This window comes from Paramormyrops kingsleyae, chromosome 20 (genome assembly GCF_048594095.1).
Source record: "Paramormyrops kingsleyae isolate MSU_618 chromosome 20, PKINGS_0.4, whole genome shotgun sequence".
NCBI lineage: Eukaryota > Metazoa > Chordata > Actinopteri > Osteoglossiformes > Mormyridae > Paramormyrops > Paramormyrops kingsleyae.
This window is the reverse complement of record NC_132816.1, coordinates 15,240,953-15,254,070: the sequence shown is the minus strand read 5'-3', so window position 1 is coordinate 15,254,070 and position 13,118 is coordinate 15,240,953. Positions and strand designations below refer to the sequence as shown.

The 13,118-nt window shown below is 41.7% G+C and overlaps 1 protein-coding gene across 1 annotated transcript; it reads left to right on the top strand.

Annotated features, from left to right (window-relative positions):
- The first annotated feature begins 5,122 nt into the window (after positions 1 to 5,122).
- Positions 5,123 to 11,597, top strand: slc16a9b (solute carrier family 16 member 9b). Its single transcript, XM_023830877.2, has 6 exons — positions 5,123 to 5,369; positions 6,219 to 6,424; positions 8,172 to 8,315; positions 8,808 to 8,903; positions 9,103 to 9,960; positions 10,301 to 11,597. Exons 2-6 carry the CDS (start codon positions 6,220 to 6,222, stop codon positions 10,483 to 10,485), a joined length of 1,488 nt encoding a protein of 495 aa, XP_023686645.1. The 5' UTR covers positions 5,123 to 5,369; position 6,219; the 3' UTR covers positions 10,486 to 11,597.
- Positions 11,598 to 13,118: the final 1,521 nt, after the last annotated feature.

The window sequence follows — 13,118 nt, the reverse complement described above, 5'->3', positions numbered from 1 at the left end:
ATGAATTCTTGATTTAGTAAGAGGTCAGCTGGAACAAAACAATGTATCAAAGACTAATGGCGAGACTCTCCCATTATTTTTAAACCCTTGTGCTTTTTATTCATTTTTCATTGCAAAGGTAGGTCCATGTGCTACTTATCAATATCATAAAGTTTTTTTAAGGGTGGTTTTTCCATTGATGTGCAAAAAACTCATTGGGCAACGTTTTCCGTAGTTAAACCTGTGACATTACTTGGCATTTCAGCATTTCAATACTCAATCATTTAATTCCTCTACATAAGGTACTTGCAATCTTCTAGCACAAACTATGAATTAGGGGAATTGTTTTTCTAAAAATTCTGTCAACCAGTTCTGAGAAATTATTTTTATGTCGTATTTTGTCTCAGTTGAAAAATCCAGAAATGGCTGCATCAATGATTAAGGTACATGATGCATGTTTTCCAAATCCATTAGCTGAACTATTTTTCCCAGGGCCTTGTTTTGCCCATAATCTATATTTAATGTCACTATCAATATCATGGATGGCAAATTAGATCCTTGTTAAAGAAAGTGACAGTTCAATTGGGTCAGTGCATCTTACTATTATCCACATGAAAACTGTTTATAAATAGAATGAATGAGGTCTTTGTATTGTGTCTCTTAGTATTTAGAAATGCAGTATCCTAAGACCCGTAGTTAAAATGATAGATGTTTAGTTAAATGTAACTTTCTCTGTCATTGTGTTCCCAAACCCTGCTGCAATCATGAACCACCCACTCAACATAACCCAGGAGAACAGTGTTGTATTTATAACTTCTAAAGAGAGGATATATGGTCAATAAACCAACCATGGAAACTCATTTTTCCCCTGATCATGTAAGATCCATTTGTTTCAACATTGATGTGTGTCTTTCAGAATGAGTACTGTACTTGCAAAAAAAAAACAGTACCCTTCTGGGCTTGATTCTTTCAGTATCATGGTATAACTTGCAGTTAGGTCGCTGTTCTGGAAAGGGGAGACGTACAAACCTAGTATGATTTTCTCTGAAGCTCTACCTAAGCTTCAGAGCAATTACACGAGTGCCTAAAAGATACAGAAGAAACCTTAATGTTTTTCTAAAAGTACTAATCGTGTCCTTACTTCTATTTTGTGCACCATCTCCTCATTTCAAAGCAGAAGCTGTTAGAGGTTACTTTGTAACGCAATCAATGCTCGGGTCAGTTGCAGGTCGTGTATGTTCTTCCAGCAACTGTAATTGCTGCCAACACTAACTTTCAAGTACAGGACCCTCTGTTCCCCAAACAGCTTCAGCCAAGTGGGATCACATCCACTGAACTCCATTTTCACTAATTGATGTTCGAGAAGTTATATTCCCAAAGTCAACATTTGCACCAGTAGATGAGTCATTACAAGTAGCATTGTCAGGTTATCACTATTTGCCTATTGCTGGACTCCAGCCCTGCAAATGTCTGCACACACCAGAAAAAGATTACAAATATATTTATATCTAGAAAGGCAAAGATACACCAGCAGCCAAATCTCAAGAGCTTTTGTGCAACGTAAGAACAGTAATTGCAAATTGTAAACAGCGGATGATCAACTTATTAATCTGATGCCTTTTCAGTCAGTCATTTTAAGAATTCATGATAATCATTATATGAAAGAGATCTGATATTGTTTCCATCTCGATCGCAGAAATCGTGCTGTGAAATTAAGTCGCAGTTTTGCGTGACGCGTAAAATGGCTGCTTGGGGTGCGGCTACCTTCCCAGCAAATGGCAGTTATTCCATCTGCTCTCCAGGGGCAAAGTTTGACAGCTTGGTGAATGTTAACGTGACAGGACAGACTTTAAGTCTCATCCCAGTAAAGATTTGACAAAGATGGCTCTGCTCCGATTCAGTTACTAAAGAGCTAGATAAATGTGAATTTTGTGCAAACGGTTCATGCCATATTTATGTTTTAGTGCAATACTCTTAACTATGGTTATCACCTTCATAACATCCTTGATATCCGGGTAACCAACCTACTTTGACCATTCCATCTACAATGCTCACAAAGTTTTGGGATGCTTGCTTAATTCAGTAGAAATTGCAGATTTATTCATTGCTTTTTTATTTACAAAAATATCGCATCAGAAGACCTGTATTTTAAGTAAGTCGTTTATTTCAAGTGGTAATAAATTGAAACCTAAATTATAATTCTAACATCTTCATTGACAGTCTCATTGGGTCGTTTTTATTAGTAACACCTTTGCAGTAACATAAAATACCAAACATTTATGTTTAGTCTCCCTTTGGGAGCCATTGACTCCAGTTGCAATGAACATCAACAGGGTAAGAAAAGAACTGAATGAGTTAGAAAATGATGGCACTTAAAAAATTGTCTGTGCAAAAGATATGTGCCGATTTGTTAAACATTGCTTGTCAGTAGACTTCTGTTATAAAAGCAGCATATTTGCAGCATTATTACAGTATTAGGTATTCCCAGACATTCTGTCTGCACTGTATATAGCACAGATGGGCCTATAAACAACACCTTGGACATTTGCTCAGGAAAAATCTATCTCGGGTGTCATTTTAAAAGGACATGCTTATTAGTTTCAGAAAATTGTCAAGCAGAATCAACATATGTGACTGGTCTATACCTTTCTGTCTCCGATACATTTAAAGGTGCAGTTAAAGATTTAATTTTGGGCAGGGGACAGGGACGGACAATCAGACAGCGTAAGATACTGACACCCATATACACAAGAGTGAGAAGTCAAATTCACCAGAACGGCTTGCTAACAGGGAAATTATATCAGGGTTGGTCAATCCTATAGCGTCAGCTTATTTCCCGCTATCTCAGTCCATGAGCGCTGCACAATTTTGTTTACAACTGGGGTATCAAAATGAATGCAGTTAAAGCCAACGGTATCAAAGAAATGAACTGTTATGAGTTTAAATGACCTGTCATTTGTAGTTGCTTTATTGTTTTAGTACATGACGTCACGTATTATATTGTGACGCCCAGCAAACGTAGACTCCAGAGAAGCAGCATCTTGACATACATCAGACATTCCCACTGACGACTTCACCTCCACCTGGACTCCCACGACCCTCGATAGGTAATATACCGCTACACGGTGGGTACACTAGTCTCTACACTAACATTACAAACACTGACACTATATATGATGATATATGTCAAGAACATGTGACTGTCTGTGTATGTTGTGGGGATGTGTGTGCGGTCTATGTGCATGGCAGAGAGGTGTGTCTGCGGGGTGTTTGTGTGGCTGGTGGGGGCCTGGGTCCGGGGTTTGCTGCTCCGTCCTGGGCGTGCTGGGCATGGGGGGGGGCTCGGGCCTCCCCGGCATGGGCAGGGCTCTCTACCCGGGGGCTGGTCGGCCCCCGACCGCCTGGGGTCCTAGGGGCCCTGGCCTTGCCTCGTACGGGAGCAGCTGCCCCCTCGCAGGGTCGGCTGCCTGTTGCCTCTGGTTCTGGCTCATGCCCTTTTGGCTGTGGGGGCTGCGTCTGGGACCTCCCTCCTCCCCTGGCTGTCGTTGGGATGTGGGGCCCCGGCTCTTCCGTGCTCTTCGGGGGCTGCGGTCGTCCTGGGTCTGTCTCCGCCGACCTCTGGCTCTTATGGGGTGTGGCTGCGGCCTCCCACCCTCACTGTTTAATACGTTCCATGTTGAAAACACACACACACACACACACACACAAGCCCGCACACCTCGCCTACACAGCTGAGCACGCATGTACATACACTTGCACACACCCCTCCAAGCACACACAACAATTTTGTATGTTTGTATAGCTGTGTTACTTTCTTCATTCTTTATTTTTTTTTGTGTCTATGTGTTTATCCATTTCTGCACTTCTTTCAGATGCTGTTGATCTTTTGCCTTTTTTTTCTTCCCTCTCCTTTACAGGTGCAGCAATTGGAGATTGTGTATTGCGTTTAATACTTTACTCATATCGGATTTTTTTCCCCTTTTCTTTTCTTTTATTTCTTTTTCTTCCCCCTCCTATTCCGTACCCCCTCTTCGGCCAGCTCAGCCACTGCAATATTTTACATGTGCTAAAAATGAAATAAATAAAATAAAAAGAAATCGATCAATATGAGGGGCCTATACAGAGTTTATAGAGCCCCTCATTGTAAAGCAAATGTTTGGTCACATGTTAGTGACATTAATTCTGCTTGCTAAAGCTGCCGGACAGGACACAGGTAAAAAAAAAAAAAAAAAGAGAGAGAGAGAGAGAGAGAGAAGTACACGCGACTGACACCAGCAGAGCGAGCGTGATGGGAAACATGCAAATTGGCTCCCGTTAGCGGAAGGCAGCTCGTCGACGCTACAATGTTATTTATTGCGTTATCATACTTATTAAACTAAATTTAATAATGAAAAAATCCTCATTTTCCCATTCGTTCTTCACTTTATTAATTCATTTACTGTTTGCTAATTTATTTTGGCATAGGATGTAATGGTCGGGGGGCCGGCGGTGAAACTGTACTAGGGCCCCATATGGACTAGGAAGCAGCAAACACTAAGCGTGGAAGATGATCAACTGAATTCTTATAGCGCCCAGAGAAATCATTCTTTAATAATGTCCCAATCCCCCACCGTGAATTGACTGTATCAAGACCAATACCAGCCTAAATCAATTATTTGAACAACTTGTGCGTTAATCCACACAACTTTTCCCACACACCTCTCTTACTTTGATAAGATGGATGGTAAAACGGTCTTCAACTAAAAGAATGGGGCAAATTTTCCAAAGGATATTTTACGTATTTCCATTAAATTTCCATTTCCCTGGTTTCGTCTGGCATAACAATATATGCTCAATAGATTCAGCGGTCTGCAGTTATATGGCTGTCACTGACATAAATAATGGTAAAAGACCAGTTTGTAATTTTAGATTTAGATTTAGGAAATAAGTGGCAGATGGGTGATAAGTGATACGCATTACGACCGCAAAACAAAAAGTAATTGTTTGCGTGCCCCCCTCAGCAAGATAAAAAATTAAGCATTAAGCGTAATGCTTTGATCATGCTTGGGACAACGAATACAGTAAAGCATCGTATACATCACATTTCACCCGGACCAGCGAGAACAGCTTCAAACCGGTTTCCAGCGCTGGCAACAAAAGCGACACTTAACTGGGCTCCAATCCAGTGTGCTCTTCCTCGCCGGTGATGGTGATTTCATGTAGTCTAAAGGTTTAACGCGGGATTTCTTATACCTTACGCTGCTTCTAAATGACAAATTTAGAGAAACCTTTTTTCTTTAGCAGTATGATAAGAAAATCGAAATTAATTATTACTGGTCAAGCTCGTCAGCTACTTTACCCTTGCCTGGGTCACAATAAGTAAACTTCGGCAGGTGTGCACGATCGGAAAGGTAAGGAACAGTTGACTCCGGTTAATAATAAAATAGCCTAACTGATATGAACGGGATTAGAGGAAATTTAACAATTTTAGTTCATATCTGGTTATGTACTAGTATATTGTTGGGAAAAGTATATATACATAAATAAGAATAAAGCGCTTCAGGAAATTTGTATGGTTCATCTAGAGGGATGCACAGCGACATTTTAAAGAAAACTTGGACATATTCTGCCAAGTAGCTTATTAGACATAATTAAGAAATCGCTTAAATAATAATAAGAAATCGCTTAAATCCTAGCAATCAGAAACCCGACTATGTACTTACCTGGTTCGTAATCACAAAAATGCAGGAAAGGAGCAAGTTTGTAACACCGTTTTGCCATCATTTACACCATTTACAGGGGAAATTTGGCTCGAAGTAACAATTTTGACTTTGATCAATTTTCTGGTTTTTTATCTTTACTATGCGACATGCATTATTCTGTTTTTCAGAATTTCAGAACACGCCATCTATAGTCGTCCGTTTACAAACTGTACTTTGAATTACGCATGTTGCGCGACACGCAGGCAAACTTAATGCAAAGTAGCACGTATATGTATGCATACGTACCCTGCATGATATAAAACCCTGGTCATGAGTAAAACGTATGCGAGACGTGTTGCAACTTAGGCAAGACAGATTACCTCTCTAACTGACAGGCGCATATGGTAAAATATCTGTGTATCTCTTCAGCGCAATTGTCCTGTTGTTGTGATTAGTAATGTGGCATGTATTCTAGTTGACTGTCTTCCTTTATCTGGATGGTTGTTATTATAGCTTTCTTCTTTTGATGCTGGGAATTGTGTCGTGACTATCTTACAGGATGGAACCACACAGCACAGACAAAGCTCCAGATGGAGGTTGGGGTTGGATCATTGTGCTGGTGTCCTTCATGGCCCAGCTGCTCGCATATGGACAGACTCAGGCTGTTGGTGTACTCTACCCCGAGTGGCTCACTGTCTTCCAGGAGGGAAAGGGAGTGACGGCTTGGGTCGGGTCTCTTGTGTCTGGTATCGGACTCGTTGCCAGTGAGTATGTTGCTCAGTTAGTATGTTGCTCAGTGAGTATGTTGCTCAGTGAGTATGTTGCTGTTGTTCTCTTTTCCCGTTACATTTTCTGGTACCAGAAACACAGGACTTTACCAATCACACAAAAGCGGACACAATTCTAATAAAGTTAAGGCGACACTGAGATGCATCACACTTCAGCATAGCTATTCACCGAAGAAGTAGGTCTATTTGAAAATGCCGGATATGGTGCAATTGTCAAAGAATAATTGCTACTCCAATTAAGAGTCTGCAAGATCCATCAAGAGAAGGGATCACCGTGGTTACCACCAGCTGCATCGAGGACTGTATAATCCATCCATACATCGATCCATCATGCAAAATTCTGGGTTACTAAGTTACTGAAAGAGATTGCTAATATTTAGTATCACATGTGATTGACCATTACCCTTAGGTGCTTGGGGGTTATAGTGCAAAAACGTCACTTTTAATGGCTGACCTGTGCAGTTTTCTTATCTGTTGCTTTAGAACATAGTAATAAGCACTTTGGTTTATGACGAAGCAGTCGCCTTGATGTTCAGTTCTGTGCCCTGTCTGGTGTACTGGGTAGTGTGTGCAGTGCTGACTGTGTGTTTTTTTTGTTACGCTTGTCACCATGAAGGCACTCTGTGAAGATCACAAATACAATGCGTCGTATTTGAGTGGGCCCTTTCATTTCCGGAAAATCAGATCGACCGTTAGATAATGTCACGATATTAATATTAAAAGGTTGCTGGAAATGGTAGCGTCCATTGGTGGCAAATTTTCAAATAATCCATTTCTCCTGGTGTATCAAGCGTTCTGTTTCACGATGAGAGTGTAAAGCGGTGATGACAGCTCTTTTGTTGTTCTTCCCCATTTCTTTTCTGGAGTCTCTTCACCTTTTTATCTCTGACTGATGGATTTCTTTGGCTTACTTCCTAATGGTTGCCATATCTTATTGCATACGTACTAGGCGGACAGCCCTGAGACCTGAAAAAAAAGCTGTCTACACTGTCAGAAAAAAGGGGACAGACCTGGTTTTGTTCCCCAAGGTACAAATGATATGAATGTATCCCCCAATGGTGCAAAAATGTTCATCAGAGTCCATTTCTGTACCTAAAAAGGTACATTTACATATAGCTAAGGTACAGACCCAGTGACAAGTAATTGGACCCACAAAGGTACAAATTGGTACTTTTTTCTGACTGTATAGTTGCCCTAGTTGACATAGTGAAATAGAGAGATGCTAAAGGCTTTTGAAGACAGAATGAGAATCAGGTTTCATTAGCCAAGTAAGGTCACACTTACAAGGAGTTTGACTAGGTGATTTGCTCTGAGAACCACAGATACTTAGTAGTAAATAAAGGCAAAAAATAGCATTAAAATTGAGACTCCTTAACGATTGTGGATAACAAGATGAGCAATATACACAGTACAGGTGCGTAACATAATGAGCAATGAATTGAAATTTCACATGGGGTTTTAGCCCCACCCTCAGTACTTGTATGTGGGATTTGGAAGTTCTCCTTAAGTTGGAAGAGAAAACCCAGGAGGCCAAAGGCATTTAGGTGAAATACTATCTAAATTTCTGGAATCCTGATGGAATGGAATGGGGGGTTTCCTGGCTTGTGCTGCCTGGTATGGCTATGGTTGGAAGCTTGGTATGATGTGGTGTGGTTTGGTATGGTTGGAAGATTGGTTGGATGTTTTTCCCCTGTTGGCATCTTGCTTCTCCGTCTCTCCCCAGGTCCCGTGTTCAGTGCCTGCGTCATGAACTTCGGTGCGAGACCCGTCACGATTTTCAGCGGCGTCATGGTGTCAGGTGGCCTGATGCTCAGTGCATTCACCCCTAACGTCCCGTTCCTCATCTTCTCCTACGGAACTGTCGTTGGTGTGTGCAGCCGTTCCTGCCTTTAGTTTTGCTTTTTTATCCTTCAAGGTCACAGTGTCTGGTCAGCGATGGTGTCAACTCAGCACGTGAAAATGTGTCCAGAAAAAAGCACATTGATTGTGTAAAATGCCTCATTAATTAAAATCCCTTAGTGGTATTGTTTACCATGTGTAAGTAATGCCATTTGTGACCTACAGTTGAGCATATATATGCAGAAGGAAAATATAAACTTATTGTATAGAATAACAATTTCAGCTCTATCGCGGATATTTCAAATTGTTACCAAGTAATGATTCAAGGAGCTTCAAAAAACCGTTATCTCGACATCCATCAGGACTGGATCTGCCCAGCCAATTACAATATTCCTCTATATTAGGTTTCTGTATTGTTAGTCTGAGATACCAATCTTGAAGAGATATGTCATGCAAGTTCAAATGATTTTATTCCTTGTGGTTTGATATTCTTTTTAAATGCTGTTCCCTTTTCCTACAGGGCTGGGCTGCGGCCTTGTTCATGCTGCTACAGTAACCATGACCTGCCAGTATTTTGACAAGAAACGTGGTCTTGCCCTCGGAATTGTAACTACAGGTACTCAACTTTATTTTTTGTACCTTAAGCATTTCTGGAACCATATTGGGCTTTTCATTTCTGTGTTTAACATTCACATTTTTCCAGAAGCATTCTTATCACATATGAATCTTATGTGATTGTCTCACAGATGAATCTTATGTGATTGTCTCACAGATTAATCTTATGTGATTGTCTCACAGATGTATGTGCCTTGCAGGGACCAACGTTGGGGGATTCTTGTACGCCACTGCTCAAGTCGAGCTCATGGAACTTTATGGACTTGAATGGTGTCTGCTGATCGTTGGGGCCCTAGCTCTGCACCTTATAGCCTGTGCTGGTCCAATGAGGCCTCTACACGTTCCAGGCTACTTCCTAAAGCAGAAAGCAGCACTGCAGCGAGCCCAGGAACAGCTCCCCGCCCTGCCAGAGAAACCCCCTGTAACAGTAGACCCCATTAATGACACGGGGTCTGATGAGAAGTGCTTAACAGCTTCCAGCCCAAAGTTTCACAGCAAAGTGGAAACAGCACACAATGAAAAACTGTTTATTGGTTACAACCTGTTGAAGGTCATCAAGGATGCACAGCAGGCCTACTCCAAGTACATTAATGCCACAAGCCGGTTCTTACAGGATCGGGTCTTCGTGTCCCTCTGCTTAAGTCTCTTTCTCTTCAGCCTTGGGGCCTCACCTCCTGTGCTGTTCATGGAGGACGTGGCCCAGAGCAAGGGGCTCATCGAAGACATCAGCGCCATACCTCTGGTCTCCATCGTGTCCATCACTACTGGCCTGGGCAAGCTGGTTCTAGGTGTGGTCGCTGATGTCAGGTGGATCAGTGTCATGTATCTATACTTATTCACACTGGTTGGCGCGGGAGTTACCCTTCTTGTCATTCCCACATGTGGAAGCTACATCAGCCTCCAGATTATCTCGGTGGTGCTGGGATTTTTCTCGGGCAACTGGGGTATCACGCCCTACATCACCGCTAAAATTGCTGGGCTTGAAGCACTAAGTCAAGCCTACGGGATCCTGATGTTCTTCGGTGGGCTTGGGACTCTGCTCGGTGCTCCGGTTGTAGGTAAGGTGCTCACTCCCATCTGAACTATTACTGTATCTTTGTGGTGTCGATATTTCAGTTCCAATGTGAAAATATGTGAGCTCCATATAGACTAGACCAGCGTTTCCCAGTCCTGTCCTCGGGACTCTCAGACAGTCCTCATCTTTGCTCCCTCTACCGGGAGTTGGGAGGGAGCAAAAATGTGGGCTGTCTGGGGGTCCCTGAGGACCCGCTTGGGAAACCCCACACTAGACAATGTTTCCATTTGATTAAATAATCAGTCACCTGCCATGTTTTTACCTTCTCGAGGTTCCTTGACTATGTGCAAAGACTAAAGTAGCTGTATATTCTATGCTTTCAGGCTGGTTCTTCGACTGGACGCAATCCTATGACTTCGCGTTCTTCTTCAGTGGGGGATGTGTGCTGCTTGGAGGTTTCGGCCTTTTTCTGTCCCTGTTGCCATGCTGGGGCAAATGCAAGGCAGAGGAGCTGGAGTCCGACAGCGAGTGCGCTACGCGCTGCCAGAAAATTGCATCCGTGGTGTGACAGCCCACTTGCGCTAGAAGTGGCATTCTGACGATACTTTTTTAGCTCTCTTTGTTCAGCCATCCCTCTGCCGAGCTTATCTGGTTCAGGGTTGTTGAGGGGCCTTTCTAAGAAGCGGTAGGCCAGGAAACACCCTGGACGTGACGTCTGTCCATTGGTGGTGACACACAATGGACAATATAGAGACATCAGATTTCCTAACTGTGTGTCTAGAGTGTGCGTGAAAACTGTAAAACATGGGAAGAACATGCAAACGGCACACCTGCAGAGGTTGGGAGAGGATTCGAACCCACAACGCTGGAGGTGTCTGGCAACAGTGCTACAGTGTGTTCCTTCATATGTTGGGGTTGACCACAGAATAATTTACTACACAAGGTTTTTATTATTACTATAGTTTTTTTCACTTGGCCTTTTTAAGATTCTGATATCATAACTGCCAGGGCCCTGTTTTAAGAGGTTCTGACCCACGCCTGTTTTTTTTTCCCTCCAACCTTCTTGCGTCAATGTTTGCTCGTGTTTGTAGCAAATCCCAAATATCACCACTGCTTTTAGAGAAAAAACATACCTACGACCAGTAAAGATATTAATCTAGGGCATACTGCACTAAGCTTTGGAGTGACTGTTAGCACATGCATTCATTTTGGAACTGTGCTGTAACACGCTGCCTTTAGCTTCAAACGGGTGCTAAGACATCATGTAAGTGCTGCATCATGTGTACTGTAAGCTGTTTGTGATGCGACACCAAAGGGATTCTTTCTTTGATTGAGAGGGCTCTGTCTTTGGAATGGCAGAGGGCCGCATGTGGTGTGAATCTCATCTAAATCCTGACAGTTTAAAGATATTACAAAGGAGTTAAAAGTGCATTTAGTTATGTGATTTTTATTCTTCAGTTCCGGCATATATGAATAATAATTTGAGGAAAACCCCAGTTGTGTGATGCTTTCATTTGATTGCTTAAGATCTTTTTAAAATATTCCGTCTTTCAGATGTCTGACTCCTTGTGCCTTAAGAAAAAATGTGCAGCTCTGATACTCTTGCTGACTCTCCAAACACCAAACGTAGTTCAACAGTTTTGCCTTCCAGTATTAATAAATAGGTGCCTATGCAATGTCTTTCAGTCTCGCTGATTTTTTTTTTATCAAAACATTTTACCAGGTAAGGCATGTGATGAACTGATGAAGTGCAATTTTGCTGTTGTCTTATCTCCATAAAAAGGTTTTATATATTGCATTTTGTTTATGTATATTATGAAAGTCGAATGATCACTTTTGTGTTTTAAAATTGATTGAGTGTTGACCCTCTGGTTATGAAGGATTTGTTTATGAAGCCTTTAGAAAATGTGCATTTTGAAATAGCTGTATATTCTGACATATTCACTGTAAATGTCATTATCCGTTCTTATGGTCATAGTCAACATAGTTTGAAATGTAGTGAATGGTTTGAATTTTAAACTTCAATAACCTTTTAAACACTTGAATCTTTCCACTGTTATTTAATTTTTTTGAAGAATGTCCAGTAAACAGAAATGAATATTGCGATTTTTTTCTCTTGTGTTAATCTTTTGATTGCTTAAGGTGCCATCTTTAATACTTTCTGCATATTGTGTTAGATCAGGTTTATTTTAAGCTGTTCATTGACATCCTATGTATTTATGATTATGATAGAAGTCCTGTCTCTGGGATCTTCTTTGGTCCTACTGAGGCAGAAGCAATGCCAATCTTCTGAACAAGGACTGCAATGATTTGTCAAATAGAGCTCCTAGCGACTGAAATATATGACTATATGATTTCAGTGCTCCTCTTAAGCCCTGCAAGGTCATGTAACATAAAAGCTATTTCTTATACCACATACTTCTATCTATCTATCTATAAACATTAGTTTGTATCAGTGTGCTACTAATAGGTTTCCTTCTTGTTATTTTGCGGTTGGGTCTGTGTGTCACCCTGTATTTTGGGTAATGAGTCATAAAAATATTGTCATTCGCATGTACAAGTAAAGGTGCCTTTACCTAGATAATGTTTCTGAAGCAGAAATGGAAATTACTTCCTTAGGATTGGAAAGTCTGCCATTGTAGCATGTATGTCTTGTACTTCTGGTGATGTTTTCAAACTACATCTTCCTGAACCCTCCTAGTAGTAACTGGGTTTATATGACCATGATAAAACTGCAGGCAAGTCAAACAGCCTCGAGACTTTTACATAAAGTGGTTATCGTTCCTTGGCTACAAAGATTGACCTTCACGTTTACGTTTTAATTGTTTTAGTGATGGTCCAAGATAGCCGACACAGCATTTTAGCAAAGGCCAATGTTGGTCAATCCCAAGAGCTTTCCATCTCTTAACTGATACACGCCTTTATGCAGTGCTTCTGCCAACACGACCTCCATGCCGGTCGGCGCCCCACATCCGTCGTGGTTAGCCGTCACGACGGTCCAGCCGCTTTGGATCCCACAAGTCACAGCAGTACTCTTCCCACGAGCTGTGCGCCATGATGAAAAGCGTCGACTGTTTGCGGTTTGACAGCTGGGAAGCAGGCTTTCAAAAGCAACCCAAGAAATCATGACTCACACTTTCTTCATTTTGCAGAGCGTTAAAGGCTGCCTTTTAGAATAGGTGCCCACTCTAGTGGTAGGAA

Excerpts from the sequence above, each read along its gene's own strand:
- slc16a9b (XM_023830877.2), top strand. The coding sequence starts at position 6,220 with ATGGAACCACACAGCACAGACAAAGCTCCAGATGGAGGTTGGGGTTGG. Across the intron at positions 6,425-8,171 it reads TGGTATCGGACTCGTTGCCA|GTCCCGTGTTCAGTGCCTGC; the intron begins GTGAGTATGTTG and ends GTCTCTCCCCAG. Across the intron at positions 8,316-8,807 it reads CTCCTACGGAACTGTCGTTG|GGCTGGGCTGCGGCCTTGTT; the intron begins GTGTGTGCAGCC and ends CTTTTCCTACAG.